Genomic DNA, 19,334 nt, shown 5'->3' on the forward strand with positions numbered 1-19,334 from the left:
CTGTCAACTGTGTCAAGTAAAAGAAACATGAGACTCTGCTTTTGAACTCTACTTCAGCTCCAACACAAACTCTGCTCAGTGCTGCATCAACCAGTGGCACCATCGTCCTCAGTCGCACACTTTATTTACACTTCAAGTTTGACTTTATACAACAAAAGTGCATCAGCTATAAATCAGAAAGTGACGTATCCGTGGATACGCTGGTGTGAAAGGAAAGTCGAGCAGCCATCACAACTGAACTCAGCTCATCAGACGGGTTTCCTGAACCGCTCACAGGTGCCTTCTGGGTTTCCGGTAGGTGCAGCCTGGTTCTGTGGTGGGCAGAACCCCAGGCTGAGCAGTGACCCTGATTGAGCCTCTGCTGTGTGCTTTTCCATCATCCCTCATTTAATTTTGCTGCATTCAAACAGTGAAAACCCACTTCATGTCTGTAATGGGATTTAACTTCCACACGTGACATCTGAAGATGGAAACAGGTTGTGTGGTAGCAAAGACAAAGCTGATGGCTGAACATGGCCGGACCAGGTTTGTCAGGGTCCCTGAGTGACAGGTTCAGCCCGTCTACGTTCCAGCAAGATAAGCAGTCACAGCTCCTCTGCTGCTGCTCCATTGGCTACTGGCTCCTCCTCCTCCCGTCGCCTCCGTCTGTTGAAGAAGCCAAGCTGACAGACAAACGGTCAGCAACTATAGCCTGGTGGTTGTTCATGGATTAAACTTTAAATTACTTTACTTACATTACTTCAACTAAGATAAGTGTGTGAGCTAATATTATGTTTCTTTTGTAATAATTTCAGGCCCCTGATGATCAGTGACGTTAAACATTGCTTACCTTCCACAGGGCCAGCACCAGTAAGGCCAGGAGCAGCAGGCCTCCCAGCGAGCTTCCCAGTATGATCCAGACGGGGATGCTGAGATCATCCTGCTTCCTCAGCTCTAGTACGATCTGCACACAGTCAACACACTGAATGAGCTCATGATGACGGCGCTGACCCGTAATGTGCAGGAACCACACAGCGACGTTCATGGTAACAACCTGAGTGTAGTGACGGTGTTTAACAGCAGAGAGCAGCACCGACCTGAGTGAGACTCAACAAATACGCTGGAGTCAAATCTGCCGAAGTGATTCGGACCTCATTTTAGATTTGTATCATTTATGATGCTATGAAATCCAATAAAAGATGCGGATGTTGTGCCCATCAGCGACAGCAGGGACCCACCTGGCGGACGGGCCGGTTCTCCTGCAGGAACAGAGGACTGACAGCGTCCAGCTGGATGGAGGCAGCGCTGAGTAGCTGCAGAGACCGGAAGCTCACCTGAAACACGGCGGAACCTGTTAGGTTCTGTTGAGGAGCAAAGCCCTTCGGGCCGTAAGGGCTTGAGACCTGCGGTGCCTGGTGGACTCACTGTGTGCAGAGTCGGCAGGTGAAGTTCTCCCTTCAGGACCAGCCTGAGTTCTGTGCTGCCCGGTAGCTCCAGTCTGCACTGGACTGCTACGCTAACGCTGTTACTCTGGTTCTACACACACAGAACATAAAAACCGGGTTACGCAGCCTACCGGACACCCGCAGGCCTCTGGACGAAACACACAGCGTCTTACCAGCTGTGACAGGTGAGACAGGTCCTCAGCTGTGACCCGGCTGCTGGTTCTGGGGTGAGGCCGTGTGCAGCGAGATCCAACTGTCTGCTGAGAGGACAGAGGACGGATCACGTGGCCTTTGTGGACTGGCACGGACAGTTGAATACATTCAGTCTAGTTTGGCCCGATACCTGTTCGATACAGAAGTCTGTGATGTTCACCAGCTGGTTCTGCTGCACGGTCACGGCCCAGAGATCAGCCCTGAACAGAAGGTCGTGCACAGAGAAGAGGCCCAGGTTCTGGATCTGCATGCAGAGTAAAGACAGAATTAGAAGGCGTGGAATGTCTCACTTTCCTGCAGCTTTTGGGTTTATGGCTTGGGGACGGGTCCAGCAGGTTCTGTTTACCCCGCTGACCTGCTGTGTGTTCAGTTGGAGCAGAATGTCTGGACCTTCAGACACAGGACACCTGGTGTCTCTGAAACTCACGTCATAAGTGAGGTTGAAGGCGGTTGGTTCCCAGGATGAGGAAGAAGAGCTGATGTCAAAGCGATGAATGTTCGGATCCCTGAGATGAGGAAAGCGCTTTGGGTTTAGAAGTGCCCTAGTTCCTTAAAGTGCTGGTGATGGAACAGACTCACCTGGTGAACAGGAGGTCAGTTTGGTACCTCAGCGGGAGGAAGATGTTGTTGACGTTGTCGTCAGGGTAACCTTCCTCTCCCTCGCTGATGAGCACACAGACAGACTCCATCAGACTCAACCCGGGTCTAAACCCTAAAATCCTCCATGACCCGGTTCTGTGAGAAGCTGTGATTCATTTACTGCAGCACCTGTGTAATATTCAGGTACCGTGATCGGTACTGAATATAAAATAAGAAAAAAAAGGGCTGCCACAAACAACAGTAGTCTCACCTGGTGGTTGCCATGACGATCCTTATGTGATCCAGAAGGACAGAGCGGTTAAACTCAAACTCCAGCCTGAAAGATACCTGGAGGGAACACGTGTGAAGGTGAATGAGCCGATCCGCAAACTGCAGCTTGTTGTGGTTCCTCTGGACCTGAAGCAGACTGACCCGTACGAAGCTGGAGGTTCCACCTACCTGGGACAAGGACTTCATGAACGGGGAGCTGATGTTACAGAGCCTCTGATTGGCCGGCGGCTCCTCGTTGTAGCACTCAATCTGCACGTCTGATTGGTCCTGTGGCGAAGGACACGCGCGGATCACATCAAGTGACTTGGTGACGCAGGCAAAAACCAGGTGCACTTCTCACTTTGACTATGAGGCTGGAGAAGAGCAGGTTGGGGGAGGTGGAGATGTGGATGGAGGCTCCATACGCGTTCTCGCCCTGGTTCTCCAGGCGCGAGGACACCACCACCCTTCTCCTCCAGGCCTCCACCACGTAGATGGAGCCGTCCGACGGCCCCCGGCGGCTGCACAGCGACCAGGCGGCCCGGTTCTCCGCGCTGCAGAACTGCCTGCGGTTGAAGCAGAGGAACCTGTCAGCTCCAGCAGCACCGGTGCGTGTCTGAAGGGCGGCTACTCACTGAGCGTCCATGAGGTCGGCCTGACTGTGGAGGACGAGGTCGGGGACGCAGGCGTCCTCCTGCTCACAGCCGTTCCAGAACGGGAGCTGCAGGAAACGGGAGCGTTCACACAGACGCAGAGAGAGAGAGCTGCCGCCGCTCACGTCAGTGGCCTGAGTCTGGACATCGACGACTTCCTCTGCTGCTTCAAAGTGGTGTTCGCTAAAACCTCTTTTTGCTCCGTGCTCTTTTGGGCTTTTCATCTACCGGTCAATGGAATCATCAAATATTTCACTATTGAGCTGCTTCGGCTCCGTTTTACTCTCCCTCCCGTCTGATGCCACTGTTTCACACTCTACATCCTGGCCCCTTCTCACCTCCATGTTACCATGCCAACCACATCCAGGATACTCACTGTCCCTTCTGCCCGACACTCCACCATGGACCTCCGTAAGGTAAACTCTCCTGCTCCTCATGAGGAGACGCCCAACAAACAAACTATTTTGTTTTTATTTGGTAATGTATATGATATTTGTTGTATTTTATGTATGTTTCACATGTACGGTGACCTTGAGTGCCATGAAAGGCACCTATAAATCAAATGTATTATTATTATTATTATTATTATTATTATTATTATTATTATTATTATTATTATTATTATTATTATTAGGCCTTCTTTCACCTCGGCCCTCAGGACGCTCGGCCAGTCAGGGTCCAGCGCTGGCCCCTCATTTGGGTTCTGCATCCCTACCTCCAGAACCACAGCGATTGGGCGCCCATAATCTGTGGTCTCCTGCTCAGAGGAGCGAGAGAAACACAACGTGACTTGCTGGTTTTCCAACTTTAGCATTAGTGCGTTTAAAGTATGAGGTCTGACCTGAACAGAGAAGCCGAGACGCTGGCACCTCTGACCTCCAGTCTGCAGAACCAGGCTCCTGGGCTGCTGTCGGTCTGCTTCATCCAGGACGACCCGAGAGGGAACCCGTCTCTCATCCAGCACCAACGTGTACCAAACAGCTGGCAGGAGGAAAAGAGCAAGAAGAAGTGATGAGAGTAGCTGACTGTCGCCGTTGGAAGCCTGAACATGACGTGCAGCCTCCTGGTGACTCAGAAACACACCAGAACCAGAACCACAGACAGTTAGGTATGTTATATCAATATAATGCAAATTAAACTGAGCTGAACTTCCTAAACCACCTCCTCAGTCTCTTCTCGTCCAACACTCATCATCTATGGAGATGACAAGTCTCGGTCCAGCTTCCTGCTGGTTCTGTTCTCCTGGACTCTTCTGCCACAGATTTCTTCTGCCGTGTCGATCTGATGACCAGCTGTGTCCCTAACGGGTTTAGATGAGGTAACAACTTCTGTCCTTATTAATTACTGCTCATTTTCAACTGGAGATTTGAACAGAGTCCGGCTGAGCTGACCCACATCCGGCTGATGTGGGTCTGTGAATGTGAGTCAGTGAATGTGAGTCTGTGAATGTGAGTCTGTGAATGTGAGTCAGTGAATGTGAGTCTGTGAATGTGAGTCAGTGAATGTGAGTCTGTGAATGTGAGTCAGTGAATGTGAGTCTGTGAATGTGAGTCTGTGAATGTGAGTCAGTGAATGTGAGTCTGTGAATGTGAGTCTGTGAATGTGAGTCAGTGAATGTGAGTCTGTGAATGTGAGTCTGTGAATGTGAGTCAGTGAATGTGAGTCTGTGAATGTGAGTCTGTGAATGTGGGTCTGTGAATGTGAGTCAGTGAATGTGAGTCTGTGAATGTGGGTCGGTGAATGTGAGTCTGTGAATGTGGGTCGTGAATGTGAGTCTGTGAATGTGGGTCTGTGAATGTGAGTCTCTGAGGACGCATACAAACCTGCGTCCGTCCTGCTCTTTGTGCTGCTGCTGGTCCTGGAGTCCAGGCTCAGACACACAGTCACAGACATGCAGGCGACCTCCTTCCCCCCTCGCCTGCAGTCTTTATTAAAGACATTGACCTTCTCTGGCTCAAAAATGAGTTTGGCCTGAATCTGCACCACAGCCCGAGACCTGGAAGGAGGCAGAAGATGAAGCGTTGCACAAGCTTTGTCAGGTTAGACTCACAGTGAAGCGTCTGACCAGATGATGACGGCGGCTCCCAGAGCTCCCACTGCGAGGTCAACCAGCCCGTCTGCGTTGGCGTCCAGAGCACCGTGAAGACTCTGTCCAAAATACTGCAGACCTGGAGCGAGAGCAGCTGCAGACAGACGCTGCAGAGACGAGGCCACACAAAAGCAGAGTGTTTCTGTTTCTGTTTCTGTTTCTGTTTCTGCGTTGATTCAGTGGCGGAAGCTCCGCATCGTTACCTGTCTGTACTGCTGCTGGAGCCTTTTGTGCCAACCAAAGAAGACGTAGATGGCCCCCCTGTGGTCGTCTTCCAGCGGGGCCCCGACCACCAGCTCCCTGAACCCGTCTCCATTCATGTCAGATATCTGGGCTAACGACGAACCGAGCCTGGAGTTCTGAGAGCGGTCGGAGAGCTCAAGCGCCCCCTGCAGGATGAGTGGAGTCTGGCAGCAAGAAGTTCAGTTCAGTTTAGTTTTCCCTGAAGCTGAAATTACATGTAAGCAGATTTAGTGGATACGAGCATTAAAGGCTTGAGCCCGGCGCTGCAGACGTAACGGACCTGTGGAGTGACGGAGTACATGTACACTCTGCCTGTCTCCCAGCCGCGGCTGTAGTACATGGGTGCAGCCACCAGCAGGACGTCGGATCGTCCATCAGCATCAATGTCCATGGACAACAACTCACTGCCGAAATACGACCCAATCTGAGACAGAACGAGCAAAAGTCTGGTCATTGTTTCCCTGAGGCCTGTAGGTTCTGCCGGGTCGGGCGTCACCTGCTCTCCCAGCAGCGCCTGCAGGATGGTCAGCTTTCCACTGTTCTTCAGCGTGAACACGATGACTTTGCCCGTGTGGTTGAACCTCGGCGCTCCGGCCACGTACAGCTGGGAGCTGTGGGTCGGAACCAGCGAACCCACAGAGTAGCCTGAAGCAGAAACAAGCCACCATCACATCCTGGTCCAGAAGGAGCCCAGCATGGTGCCGTTCCCTGTTTACTGTTACCCAGATAGGCTCCGTGGTTCTTTAGCTCCTCTGGAAACTCGTCCTTATAGGAGGATTTGTGGGGGACCACTTTCCCGTGTTTGGTTTCCTTCAGTACGGCCCCGTTCCAGTCGTAGGCGCCGACCGCTCCGAGCAGGACGCCGTCCTGAAGGAACAGTGTAGTAGGTAGCGCATGAGGAGCAGCGGCCTGGTGCCGTAGCAGCTTTACCCGCCTTCCTCGACCTGTGGATCCAGACCTCGACACGTGGGAGGACGCTGATGTGAACGTTAGGAAAGCATTAAGTCACAGACTGGACTGACTCCAGATCTGTTAAATGTCAGAAGCAGGGAGGAGGAGGAGGAGGAGGAGGCCGTGACTGTTGTGACTCGGCTTCCACGCCACCAGGGGCAGCCTGGTTTCACCCTTTTGGTTTTGTGTCCTTGTTTCCTGTCTTGTGTTTCCTGTATTAGTTTGATTGGGTTTACCTGTCTTGTCTGGTATTTAAGGTCTCAGTTTGTGCACAGTCTTTGTTGGTGCATTACTTGTTATTTGTTACTTGTTACTCGTTACCGTGCCATCGTGTTCTGTCCAGGTTTGTGTGTTTGTTTGCTGATTACGTTTGATACTGTTGTTTGCATGTTTTGTGTTTAGGATAGTTATTTAGTTTCCTGCTCTGCAGCGATTTTGAGTTTACCTGTGAGTTTTAGGTGTTAGTTTGCATGTTTTGTTTTTCTGGTTTATCCTGCATACGCAGCGTCCTTAGTTTGTATTGTCCTTTCTGTATGTTTTATTATTAAACCATTTGTCGTCAGTCCTGTCTGTGGGTCGTTGCATTTGGGTCCTCCCAGTTCAGTTTGGTGGCCATTGTAGCCTGTTTCCCACTCGTGGTGAGTGTGTGTTGGAGTATTGTTCAGTCCAGTTTGACCCTCGTCCGTAACAGTGACTCTGTTTTTCACATCAAACTGACGGCGATCTGGTTTCACTTGTTTACCTTTAAAACCTTAAAAACCTGAAACCGAAGAGAAAAGCCATTTTTTGTGTGTGTGTGTGTGTGTGTGTGTGTGTGTGTGTGTGTGTGTGTGTGTGTGTGTGTGTGTGTGTGTGTGTGTGTGTGTGTGTGTGTGTGTGTGTGTGTGTGTGTGTGTGTGTGTGTGTGCGCAGCCTGACACTCAGTAAAACCATCTGCTCTGTGTTACACATGCAAAGCTTCCGCGACACTCTTTCCACTCCAGTTGAATATGATTTTCTCTGGATGAGAAAGAACAGAACTATTTCTGGAAGCTATTTTTTGTTAGCGTCTGACACCAGTCAGAACCAGAACCAGTAGGACAGGAGGAAAGGTGAGCAGAGCTCTGCAGAATTACAACGTGGCAGTTCATGACACACGCTGACGCCAAGCGGCTCCAGACAGAACCCGATTGAGCCCTGGAACTGGAGCATCACCGCTACCAGCACAAAGAGATGTCCAGGTAAACAGCAAGAACGTGGGTCAACTACTTACTTTAACTTGATGTGAGGAGAACCCAGCCTGAGCCATCTGCAGGCCGAAGCCTCGACCCTGGCTGCTGGTTCCTGTGAAAGCAGGAAGAACTTGGCTGAGATCCTTTAAACACAAGTTGTTGTAGCTTCATGACCTTCCCTGCAGCACGTCAGTGTTACTGCTCTGTTCTGTTCTCGCTTCTCTTCCTTCTCACTCTTGGTTAAGGCAGATGGCCGCCCACCCTTAGCCTGGTTCTGCCACTTGTCTCCTGGTAGCTAACTAGCTACTAGCTAAACCCACATCTGTGCACCAGTAGAGTACATAGATGTATATGTGAACATATAACATCTAAACCTTCCAGAGTGAAAATCCTTTCTCCCAAAGCGTCAACGATGTCCTTCAGCGCCGACTCGTCAGTCACATTGAAGAAGTGCTTCTCATCTGGGTCACTGGCGATAAACTTGATTTCTTTGAGGAAGGCCTCAGGGTTGATGCCTCGTCGGTTGTAGTAACCCAGAACCTGCAGGAAGCAGGACATACAGAATGCAGAACCAGGACACAGAGTCCAACTGGACTGAAGGTGCAGATGAATGGACTCACAGCAATAGCGTACATAGTGATGTTGTCAGACTCGCTCTCAGCCACAGCCTGCACCAGCTGAGGACTGTCATGAGATTCACCGTCTGTGATCACGATCATCACCTTTTGAGCTCCGGGCCGTCCACCACGCAGGAACGCCTCCGACCTGCACAGCAACACAACCTGAGTTTGGGTCCCTGTTTCGGTTTGTTGCTCTAGAGCGAGGAGCTCAGGTCGTACCGAGCCACATTGATCCCCAGCGCCGTCCTCGTCTCCTCCCCCCCTCGTTGGTCGATGGACCTGGCAGCCTCCACCACCTCCTCCACCGACTGGTACTCGCTCAGACTGAACTCATGGACCACTGTGGTACCGTACTGAATCACACCCACCTGCAGCAGAGAGCCCAACGTGGCTGAAGCTGACTCACGTTAAAGCAAACCAAAGATCCCACATGGAATGAGATTCAGTGAGGCCATGAAGGCAGCAGCAGTAAATGAGACATGACAACCAGATTGGACCTTTGCCTTTAGTGGCTGTTACACGTCTGGTCTTGGTCGTGCTGTGGGTCACATTCTACCAGTGACCCAACGCTGCCAGTAGCTGAATGACTGACTGTCGTTAGGAACCTGAGAGGACAACACTCAAAATCACTTCAACACCACAGTTTTACCAAACTAAGGATGGGACACAACAACCTCCTCCTTCACAAATACCTAATAATACAAATGTCTTCCTAAAGGAAGAAACGTTAATATAATGTGTCTTTACTGCTCCTGATGAACCAACCTGTGTCTGACCTGGGCCGATGTAAAACTTCTGCAGGATGTTGATAAGAAAATCCTGGACATCGTACCACGGGTAGATAGAGTTAGAACCGTCTAGAACAATTACAATGTCCATGAACGTCTCACACCCTGCAAGATAGGAATAGTGGATAAAGAGGTGGATGGACGGATGAATAGACCGACGTGTAGACAGATGGACGGACGGACGGACGGACGGACGGACGGGCGGGCGGGCGGGCGGGCGGATGGATGGATGGATGGATGGGTGGGTGGGTCGATGGATGGATGGATGGATGGATGGATGGATGGATGGATGGACGGATGGATGGATGGATGAATTAACGCATGGATGGATGGATGGATGGATGGATGGATGGATGGATGGATGGATGGATGGATGGATGGATAGGTGGGTGGGTGGATGGATGGATGGATGGATAGGTGGGTGGGTGGGTGGATGGATGGACGGACGGACGGATGGATAGGTAAAGGTCCGTACGGACGGACGGACGGACGGACGGACGGACGGACGGGTGGATGGGTGGGTGGGTGGATGGATGGATGGATGGATGGATTAACGCATGGATGGACGGACGGACGGACGGACGGACGGATGGATGATTACTCTGCAGAGCGGGGGAGATGGCTTGGGAGAGCTTGAAGTTGCGTCCGACTCTGGAGCAGATTCCAGTGCTGTACAGGGAGCTTCCACACTGGTGGGACCAGAGAGGACCACAGGCCTGAGGACAAAAATAAACTGTTAGTTAACTCCAGGCCTGGTAGAAATAGTCTAACATGCTAACGCTAAGGCTCTGCGCCCCATTAGGATGACCTGACCTCAGCATCGTGTGACTCACCACAAAGCTGCTGTCTCTGGGGCTTGAGGTCAGAGACATTCCCAGTTTCATCCCATCTTTCCTCTCCGACACGTTGTCCAGAGACACCTTCCCTGCTCACAGCAAAATACAGCAGTTAAAGGAGAAGCTTCTTCAGTCTGTGAACACGATGCAGATTGGAATCTTTACAATGGAATTCAGGTGTAACAGTAATATGAAGGGGTTCTGTTCAGTTCTGGCTCTCACCCAGGTTGAGTCGACTGCAGTTCGCTGAGTTCCTGTCGTCCAGAGGACATCTGTACACGTCGCCTGTCTGCTGCTTCCCCGTGGCTTCGAAGGGGGCTCCAACCAGCAACCTGCAACACACAGAGGAGTCACTGGCCCTTTGAGAAGCCCAGATGGAACCAACTGGGCCTCACCCAAGGGGTTCTGTCAGAGTGGCCCGGAACCAGCTGCTTCTCTCAGTTTATCTTTGGTCTGTGTCTCAGGTCAGTTCTGGTTCCTGCAGCAGCAGCTGCTGTAGCGGTTGGGGGGTGCGAGCGGGTCATTACTGTCAACCAGAGTAAACAGCACCACATGTGGCTTGGACGGTGGTTCTGGGAACAAGGCTGAGTCACATTCCAGAGCAGATGCCATAGTAGAGCTCTAACCCTCCATGTGCCCCACATCAAACGGGACAAACCACAACCAGCGGCAGGCGGAGCCGAGTGGGTCCAGATCCGGCAGCCTGACAGCAGCTAGTTACTGACCAAAATGAAACCCAGCAGGTGAGCTGTTGAATTCACATATTAACATGGTACCAAAGGCTGTTGGTTCTGAGCTGGACCAGAACCACAGACGCATTATGGTTATGGTTATGTCCGTGGCATGTGTGCTACCTGAAGGAACTGTCAGCAGGGTAACGACAGGAACCCCTTATAAACAGGCTGAGGGGCTGCATCATAATTAACCACAACGCATAGTTTCCAGGTCCGACTCACTGCCTCGGGAGGAAGCAGAACCGAACGCGAGACACATTCTTTCCACTTATTTACCTGAGACTTCAAACGCTGAGATTTAGTAATGCTGGAAAACTGTGAGGTATTCAGCTCAGGTTCCAAAGGGAATAACGCAGAGCTGGAGCACCTGCATCTTCAGACACACGTCTGGACTCCGGGACCAACAGGCTCCGGTGTCTGATTCTGGTTCTGTCACACGTTGTGCGGTCTGAACAGATGATTCCTGAAGTTTATGACCAAGATTCAGTCAAAATGAGATTAACATCTCTAGGTTTTTCTGTCTCGCTGATTGCATCACAAACCATAAAGCTGTGAGGCTGACCCTGATTTACAGCAGATCAAGCCTGAGATGTTCCATCAGACACCTTAATGGAAAAAAGCTGTTCATCACGGAGCCTCTGCACTGGGAGGACAGGAACCAACAGCCAACTTTCCTGGAAGAGGTTTTTCAACTCGTTTTCCCAGGATGTGAAATGTGACGGTCTGATCTCTGTTCACGTGTGTGGTATGTATAACTGGTCCACAGATTTCACGGGTTCACAGCCATCAATGGACCTCCTGGGCCAAATTAGGAAAAAGCCAGTGTGCACTGGTATCATTCTCCAGAACCTAAATTCCAAACACTGGTAACAAATTGAAATATAATGCTCAGAAAATAGATACAAAGGTTTCTGGGTTCTACAGGTGGGAGCAGACCAGTACAGTATGGACCAGTACAGACCAGCATGGAGCACTACAGCCCAGTACGGACCAGTATGGACTGGTTCCTTCACTCGGCAGGTCTCTCACCACTGGCGTCCTCCTGCCTCGTGCTGTTGGACCGTGTATCCAAACTGAGTTGCTTTGGATCCGGAGAAGATTTTGAAGTTCTTTACGTCAAAGTTGAAGCCGAGGATCAGATCTAAAACAGAGAGTTCAGACAGAGTTCTGGTTAAGCTGCATGTGTGTGATGAACTGCTTTCAGGATTTGTGCTCCTTGACTCAACACTGTCTCTGCACACCAGAACCAGTACCAGAAGCTGATTCCTTCTCCAGCCTCCTCTGGAGTTTCCTCTGGTTTCTATCAGGCCTCATTTGGCAGATGGTGGTGGTGGGACTGAACGAATGATAAAGAATGATGAATGAGGCCAGGAGAAGACATGACATCACCCTGTGTCAGAACCATCAGAGGCATCTGAGCTCTTGGTCCTCTACTGGATCTGATTTTGACCCAATATCCAGCAACCGTCTTCAGGTTTGCCTCCAGGGACCTTCCGACTGTTTCAGCTCCTTTTCATTTCGGCAGATTCCTGCTGGAAAAACAGACGACGCGTCTCCTTCTGACATTCAGGAGGTTCAGTGGCAGAGTCTGACCCGGGAAGGAACCCACCCTCACTGAGCCTGGTTGTCGTGGTAAGCATGGGGACCTGTAAGGTCAAAGTTTGCTTCATCTCTCCGTGTCCTCTTCAGTGTTTCTTTCATCGTTTTGACGGTAGCTTGAATCATCTGTGATCTACTTTATGTCACTTTTCCATCTCTGCTCTGTTTTAATCTTCTTTCTACTCGCTACTGAACTAAACTAAACTGATCCAGGGACCACGATCTGCTTCAGCCTTAGTGTCTTGGAGCCTGGTGTTCTTCTCTGACCCTGCCGTGACCTTTGCGTTCGGTGGTCTTTGCCTGGGGTGAAGATCCTCCAGATGTGGAGCTGTGCAGCTGTGCTGGTTTCCTCCCCGGCTGCTGGACCGAGCCAAGCATCGGCTCTATTTATCTGATTACTTGGCTCATGACAGAAAAAGAACGAGCTCCAAGTTTTGGCTCCTTGTCTCTGCCACTGGATGATCTGACAGATGTGAAAGATTGTCTCTGGAACCAGTGGCACATTTTTACCATTTCTCAGACTTTGTGACTGCTCGTGTGTCCACGTGTTCATATTCAGGCCACTTTTCCAGATGTGTCTTAGCTGCTCTCAAAATTGAAAACAGATAATGATTCAGCTGCAGTGTCTGCAGCTACAGGGAACTTTTTTTTTTGCTAAACCTCTAGTCTTCAAATCCACAGCAGCGGGCGAAAGGTTTAATCAGGTCAAACCTGGAACTGATTTAGTGAAGTGCGGAGCCAGATGTGGTCAGAGCCGCCGTCACCCTAGACATGGCACACACCTACAGTCCATCAGATTAGCTCAGCTCACGCCAATGAATTGATGATTCTGAGGCCTCTTCTTGAAATGCAAACTGAGAAGCTGGTTCTGAATTATCATCATGTGTCCGTTGTCAAACTGAGGCGTGGAGGAAACGTTTAGGATAGAAGACGACACAGAGTCAGTTGTGTGTAAGTCTGTGGCCAAAGCCAGAGGATCATCAGACATCGGTTCTTGGTTTCAGCAGTCAGAACCCCAGAACTGAACCAGGTCTGGTCAGTTTGGGATTTAAAGCAAAATAAACCTTTTTTCTCCTCCATATTTTAGATGGGTCAATAAATCATGTGAAAGAATAAAAAGTCATAGAAATAGCATTTGTTACCGACAGCCGTTGCTTGGACTCATCCCATCCCACATCCCATCACTATAGGTGAAGTCTGAACCTCGTCCCACAGAGGCTCAGCTGACGATCCACCCACATACCCTTATTAAAAACAGTTCACCGGATGAAACAAACGTGACCTGATGTGAGCGACCAGGCTCAAAACACAGTACCTTTGTTCCGTTACTAAGCTTCACTTGCTGACACGTGAACATCTAAACTATCATCAGCGTGTCTCCATGGCAACGCATGTGCTGCTACTCACCTGACAGGAGGCTGCAGGTCCACAGCAGCAGGATGTGGTGAGAATCCATGGCTGCAGGTGAGACGGGTCCAGGTGGAGTGTGTTGGTAGAGTTGACTCCTCACTCTGCTGCTGTCATGTGTGAAGGAGACGAAGAGAGAGGAGGAGGGGGAGGAGGAGGAGGAGGAGCAGTGCAGGAAAAACACACCTCCTCCACCTCGTGTGTTGGCTCCAGCGCACACACCTTGTCAGAAGCAGAGCTTTAATGTCGTGCACAAACAGGAAATGCCTTCATTCTTGTCTGTGATCACACACACGGTGCTAAAAGCCAGATGTGAGCATCTGTCCAGTAATCTTGGAGAAAGGCTGACTGGGAAGCACCAGGAACGTTGGCTTTGGGTGTGGATGACTGGGCCATATCTGACCCGCATAGCTAACACAAAGTAAACTAGTCAGAAGAGACTGAATTAACACACTTCTTCCCTTTGGCACAGTCACATGGACTCCTCTCATTGATGTTTGTTGTAAACGTCATTTGGGTAGAATCACAATCAGTGTAGCAGAGTTCCTGCAGCCTGTTGGCAAGGAGCTGCAGAAACTCTGCTAGGAACAAGTGGAAAGTCGGCGTCAGTGAACACCTCACACTGCTACTGTGTGTTCAAGGTCACAGGTCACAGCTCAGCTTCCATCAGATCAGGTCTAGTCCCAACATTCAGACAGGACCACCAAAGTCCAATAATCAGGCAATTTATTTCTCTGAGATCCACAGTTTGTGGCCTTTCCCACCAGCCAATGTGACGTTAGTGGATCATAACCTTCTGTTTCTTTGTTGTTGTGAAAGTGTGGACACTGAGAAAAACCCAGACTTCAGCTGGGATAGTTCTGGGTGTTGGATGGGACGCACACCATGAAACTCACCAACACTGTTTTCTGACTTTGATGAGTCTCTGCTGCATCACGTGTTATATAAGCTCCTTCTGTAACGTCACAGAAATGGACCCGGTACCACAGTCAAAGCCCACTGGTCCTTCTGTGTGCTGCCCCCTGGTGGAGACTAACGCTACCCTATTCACTGTTCCTGTGGCTTTGACTGTTGTGTCTCAGCAAAGTTAATGATTCCAAACTACACTTTTCTTTCACAGCTTTAGTTTCTAACTGCACCAGAGTTCATGGTTCCATAGGATGTACCAGTACACGCGTTACCTTTAATGATTAGAACTGCTGGTGGGAGTGAATCAGAGCAGACCTAGGTCATGGTGTTTAATGGAAGACAGGTTATATGCACGTGCACAAACAAAGCAGCGCAGCTTCTAACTCCGCCTCAGAGCTGGGGTTCGCCTGGTGTGGGTCTATGGGCCTGGACCTGGGCCGTCTGTGGACTCAGGGCCGGTCAGCGCTGCTCGCCCGCTCCTTGTCCTCCACGGCGGCAAACTTCACCTTCCTGTGCGACCTCTGCGGACACAGACAGCGTCACTGGAACCTCCCGCTCTGCGCGAACGCCAGGTCTTACGTCTTTCTTTCACCTGTTTCTCCGCGGGCCTTCTGGGACGGCGGGAGACGTCTTCCCGCCGGCGCTCCGCCCGTTCCCAGTCATCCCACCACAGCTGGCGGCGGTACTCTGATTGACGGGCCGTGAGCCGCTGGTACAGGGCCTGGTTCTGACGGCTGACCCACAGAAGTTCCTCCCTTCTTTTGTCAGCGTTTAGACTGAGCAAAGGGGTTAGGTTATTAGGCTTAAAGGGTGAGGTTAATGAGGCGAGCAGAAGCAGTCCAGTCACCGCTGAAAGCACAGGTAAGCGTGAGTGTGTTTAACCCAACGTCTGATAGAACGGTGCTCCTCTGACGGATCTACTTCTGTATTTCATGCTATAAAGACCAGCTCAGCTAGTTTCAGAGACGCTTACAGCTCGTGCAGATCAGACCCAGAGACGTCATCAGCATCTCACCCACATCAATAATTCAGCACCATAACAGAGCTGCTCACATCTATTATTTACAGGATCATCTACATAAAGTTTGAAGCAGCATCATCACCGACAGCCTGGCTTCAGCTCTGGTACTGGTTGTGCTGATCACTACTGGTATGTTATTGGGCAGATTAATACATTTTCAACCCACTGTGACCTCAATAATAAATATTTCGCCTTTCTGACAGCTTCAACTTGAACAATTCTAAAAGAAGAAAAGATACCACCCTCCGTCCAGCTCACCTCCTCAGGTGGTACTGGTTCCAGTGGTCCACCAGGCCCTTAGAGCCAACGATGTCAGCCAGCTTGGAGGCCAGGAGCCGGTTGTCTCTGTCGATGATCGACAGCCTCTCATCCTGCAGCTGTTTGCAGAAACCAGGAGTTAAGGCCGACCTCGGGTCGTCACGTGAAAGCTGAGCACTGTGCTCTGACCTGCAGCTTCTTGAGTTTGAGCTGAACATGAGCTGGTGTCCTGGTTCCCTTCGTGTCCACTACAGGCAGGGCAGAGCTCACCTGACGTAAACACAGGTGAGCGCAGTGAGCCTTGCTCGGCTCACAGCCCTGTGGAGCCCCTCGTCCCAGGCTGCTTCTCTTCACACTGTTGTTATACTTACTTTAATGTTTAGCATACCTGCAACCTGCCACCCTAATGTGAGCTGCATTGTGACTGTGGTGCTAGTCTGCCATTACCAGGAGCATCTCTGAACCACCTGAACCTCCGCCCAGCGTCCCCCCCTCGCGCTCCCACCTCCTACCTTCCTGCGGTGGTGTTCGTAGTCGTCCTGGTCCCATCGCTGCTGCAGGTAGCGGTTGGTGACGGGCTTTAGCGGCTGGAATGATCTGTGCATGCTGCACGTCTGAGCGCCAACACACAGCCTCAGTGTGTTGTGTTGTGTTGTGTTGTGTTGTGTTTGCAGCCCTGGGGGTCGTCACCATGGTGACGTACCCCTATTTATCTCATTGCAGCCAGCTAAGGTTCCTTTCAATTATTACTGAGATGAATGTGTGACGACACACATCGACGTTCATTTATTCCTTTATTTATATAACATTTCTACGCTAAACACATTCAACGATTTACTACAGAAACATCTTTCTTCTAGAAAGAAGCATAAGAATGGTGTTATTATTTATTTGTTGTCACAGTGGTTGGTTCTGATGGATTCACCACATTAATTAGATGTTTCTTGTCAGGCTTGGGGCAGGCGGCGGACCCACATGCACAGCACGGAGGCAGGATAGTGGTTAAACAGAGGTTTATTTCCCACGGCAGGGTCAGACGGTCCAGGTCATACACGAAAGGTTCACGGCAGAAATACAGGCAGGGATCAGGCAAAACTCACGGTCAGTTAGTTAGTCCAGGTTCGGTAACAGATGGCGGTTACAGAGGATCAGGCATAGGTGCACGAAACAAAGAACACGAACGAAACTCGAGGAGCACGAAACACGGGAAGCACGGAACTCTGAAGAAACACGCGACACTGATGAAACACGACAATCTGGCAACTGGAGTCTGTGAGAGGTGGAGGTTATATACTGATACTAATTACTGATTGGCAACAGGTGTGGGTAATGAGAACCGGAGAGTGACAGGAAGTTAACAAAATAAAACAGGATGTGCCAGATGACATGAATCATGACAAACAGGACATGGCGTGAAACATGACAGTACCCCCCCCCCCTATGGCGCCTTCCACGGCGCCCACGGAAGCCCCCCCCCCAAACCAGGGCGGGCGGAGGGTGGCCCCAGGAGGAGGGACCGAACCCCTACCCCACAAGGCACACGAGCAGGGTGGGTGGAGGGAGGACCGGAGGAGGGTCAAGGCAAGAGTCCATATAACAAAGTCCACGAACGGGGAAGAACACGAAGTCCAGGGATTCCGTCACGGAGGGTGACGGCGTGGCGAGATCCTGCTCAGCAGCCGCTGAGCCAGGGTGGCACTCTTAGTGCCCTTGAACTGGGCCGATGTCCCCGGGGGCCACCCCGAATGGCAACGTCCTCCAGGCGGACGCTGATCCGATGGGCTGAGGAGTCGAGGCGGGCGTCGCCGCAGGAGGCAGCGCCATCCAGGCAGCAGGAGGCGCCGAGGGCGAGGCCACCAGTCCGGCAGCCGAGACAAGGACGAGGCAGGAACCAGCGGCGTCCTCCTTGGACCACCGCGACGAGAGACGGGAACCAGCGGCGTCCTCCTTGGACCACCGCGACGAGAGACGGGAACCAGCGGCGTCCTCCTTGGACCACCGCGACGAGAGACGGGAACCAGCGGCGTCCTCCTTGGACCACCGCGACGAGACACGGGAACCAGCGGCGTCCTCCTTGGACCACCGCGACGAGACACGGGAACCAGCGGCGTCCTCCTTGGACCACCGCGACGAGACACGGGAACCAGCGGCGTCCTCCTTGGACCACCGCGACGAGACACGGGTGCAGGAGCGGCCGGAGCCGGGCCGCCAGGAACCGATGCAGGAGCGGCCGGAGCCGGGCCGCCAGGAACCGATGCAGGAGCGGCCGGAGCCGCGACGGGAACGACACCCTCCTGGGGGTCGGCAGGAACTATGACGGGCGCGACCCCCTCCAGGGAGTCCGCCGGGACTGCGACGGGCGCGACCCCCTCCAGGGAGTCCGCCGGGACTGCGACGGGCGCGACCCCCTCCAGGGAGTCCGCCGGGACTGCGACGGGCGCGACCCCCTCCAGGGAGTCCGCCGGGACTGCGGCGGGCGCGACCCCCTCCAGGGAGTCCGCCGGACCTGCGGCGGGCGCGACCCCCTCCAGGGAGTCCGCCGGACCTGCGGCTGGCGCGACCCCCTCCTGGAGGTCCGCCGGACCTGCGGCTGGCGCGACCCCCTCCTGGAGGTCCGCCGGACCTGCGGCTGGCGCGACCTCCTCCTGGAGGTGCGCAGGAACTGCGGCTGGCGCGGCCTCCTCCTGGAGGTGCGCAGGAACTGCGGCTGGCGCGGCCTCCTCCTGGAGGCCGGCGGGCGCTGCGGCTCCGAGGGTGACAGGGACTGGAACGACCGCTACAGGGCCGACAGGAGCGGGGCCTGGGGCGACCTCTACTTGGCCGACGGGAACGCCCTCTACTTGGCCGACGGGAACGCCCTCTACTTGGCCGACGGGAACGCCCTCTACTTGGCCGACGGGAACGCCCTCTACTTGGCCGACGGGAACGCCCTCAACTTGGCCGACAGGGACAGGAGCAGGAACTGGAACGACCTCAACTTGGCCGACAGGGACTGGAACGACCTCAACTTGGCCGACAGGGACTGGAACGACCTCTACTTGGCCGACAGGGACTGGAACGACCTCTACTTGGCCGACAGGGACTGGAACGACCTCTACTTGGCCGACAGGGACTGGAACGACCTCTACTTGGCCGACAGGGACAGGGACAGGAACTGGAACGACCTCAACATGGCCGACAGGGACAGGAACGGCATCTACTTGGCCGACAGGGACAGGAACGGCATCTACTTGGCCGACAGGGACAGGAACGGCATCTACTTGGCCGACAGGGACAGGAACGGCATCTACTTGGCCGACAGGGACAGGAACGGCATCTACTTGGCCGACAGGAACAGGAACGGCATCTACTTGGCCGACAGGAACAGGAACGGCATCTACTTGGCCGACAGGAACAGGAGCGACCTCAACATGGCCGACAGGAACTGGAGCGACCTCAACATGGCCGACAGGAACTGGAGCGACCTCAACATGGCCGACAGGAACTGGAGCGACCTCAACATGGCCGACAGGAACTGGAGCGACCTCAA

The 19,334-nt window shown here is 52.5% G+C and overlaps 2 protein-coding genes across 5 annotated transcripts; both read right to left on the reverse strand.

The window, feature by feature from the left end:
* Positions 1 to 107: 107 nt before the first annotated feature.
* On the reverse strand, positions 108 to 14,708 carry itga11b (integrin, alpha 11b). 4 transcript variants are annotated; one of them, XM_029153948.3, is made up of 30 exons: positions 13,618 to 14,708; positions 11,641 to 11,752; positions 10,100 to 10,209; positions 9,875 to 9,966; positions 9,643 to 9,757; positions 9,019 to 9,146; positions 8,473 to 8,621; positions 8,254 to 8,398; positions 8,008 to 8,173; positions 7,675 to 7,745; positions 6,194 to 6,338; positions 5,968 to 6,116; positions 5,752 to 5,895; positions 5,432 to 5,635; positions 5,205 to 5,335; positions 4,963 to 5,135; positions 3,981 to 4,120; positions 3,786 to 3,896; positions 3,122 to 3,207; positions 2,848 to 3,052; positions 2,676 to 2,774; positions 2,488 to 2,564; positions 2,217 to 2,300; positions 2,065 to 2,143; positions 1,768 to 1,881; positions 1,598 to 1,681; positions 1,405 to 1,515; positions 1,218 to 1,313; positions 830 to 943; positions 108 to 662 (listed from the first exon to the last, which is right to left on the reverse strand). In XM_029153948.3, exons 1-30 carry the CDS (start codon positions 13,664 to 13,666, stop codon positions 585 to 587), a joined length of 3,561 nt encoding a protein of 1,186 aa, XP_029009781.1. In that variant the 5' UTR covers positions 13,667 to 14,708; the 3' UTR covers positions 108 to 584. The 4 variants fall into 4 exon arrangements, with proteins under 4 accessions (XP_029009781.1, XP_029009779.1, XP_055365963.1 ...); XM_029153946.3 differs by having other exon boundaries at positions 1,598 to 1,684; XM_055509988.1 differs by lacking the exon at positions 11,641 to 11,752 and having other exon boundaries at positions 1,598 to 1,684.
* Positions 14,709 to 14,841: 133 nt separating this feature from the next.
* Positions 14,842 to 16,505, reverse strand: si:ch211-284k5.2 (uncharacterized protein CFAP97D2). Its single transcript, XM_029153953.3, has 5 exons — positions 16,318 to 16,505; positions 15,995 to 16,075; positions 15,806 to 15,924; positions 15,119 to 15,302; positions 14,842 to 15,047 (listed from the first exon to the last, which is right to left on the reverse strand). The coding sequence occupies exons 1-5, from the start codon at positions 16,408 to 16,410 to the stop codon at positions 14,976 to 14,978; spliced, it is 549 nt and encodes a 182-aa protein (XP_029009786.1). The 5' UTR covers positions 16,411 to 16,505; the 3' UTR covers positions 14,842 to 14,975.
* Positions 16,506 to 19,334: the final 2,829 nt, after the last annotated feature.

This window comes from Betta splendens, chromosome 6, assembly GCF_900634795.4.
Source record: "Betta splendens chromosome 6, fBetSpl5.4, whole genome shotgun sequence".
NCBI lineage: Eukaryota > Metazoa > Chordata > Actinopteri > Anabantiformes > Osphronemidae > Betta > Betta splendens.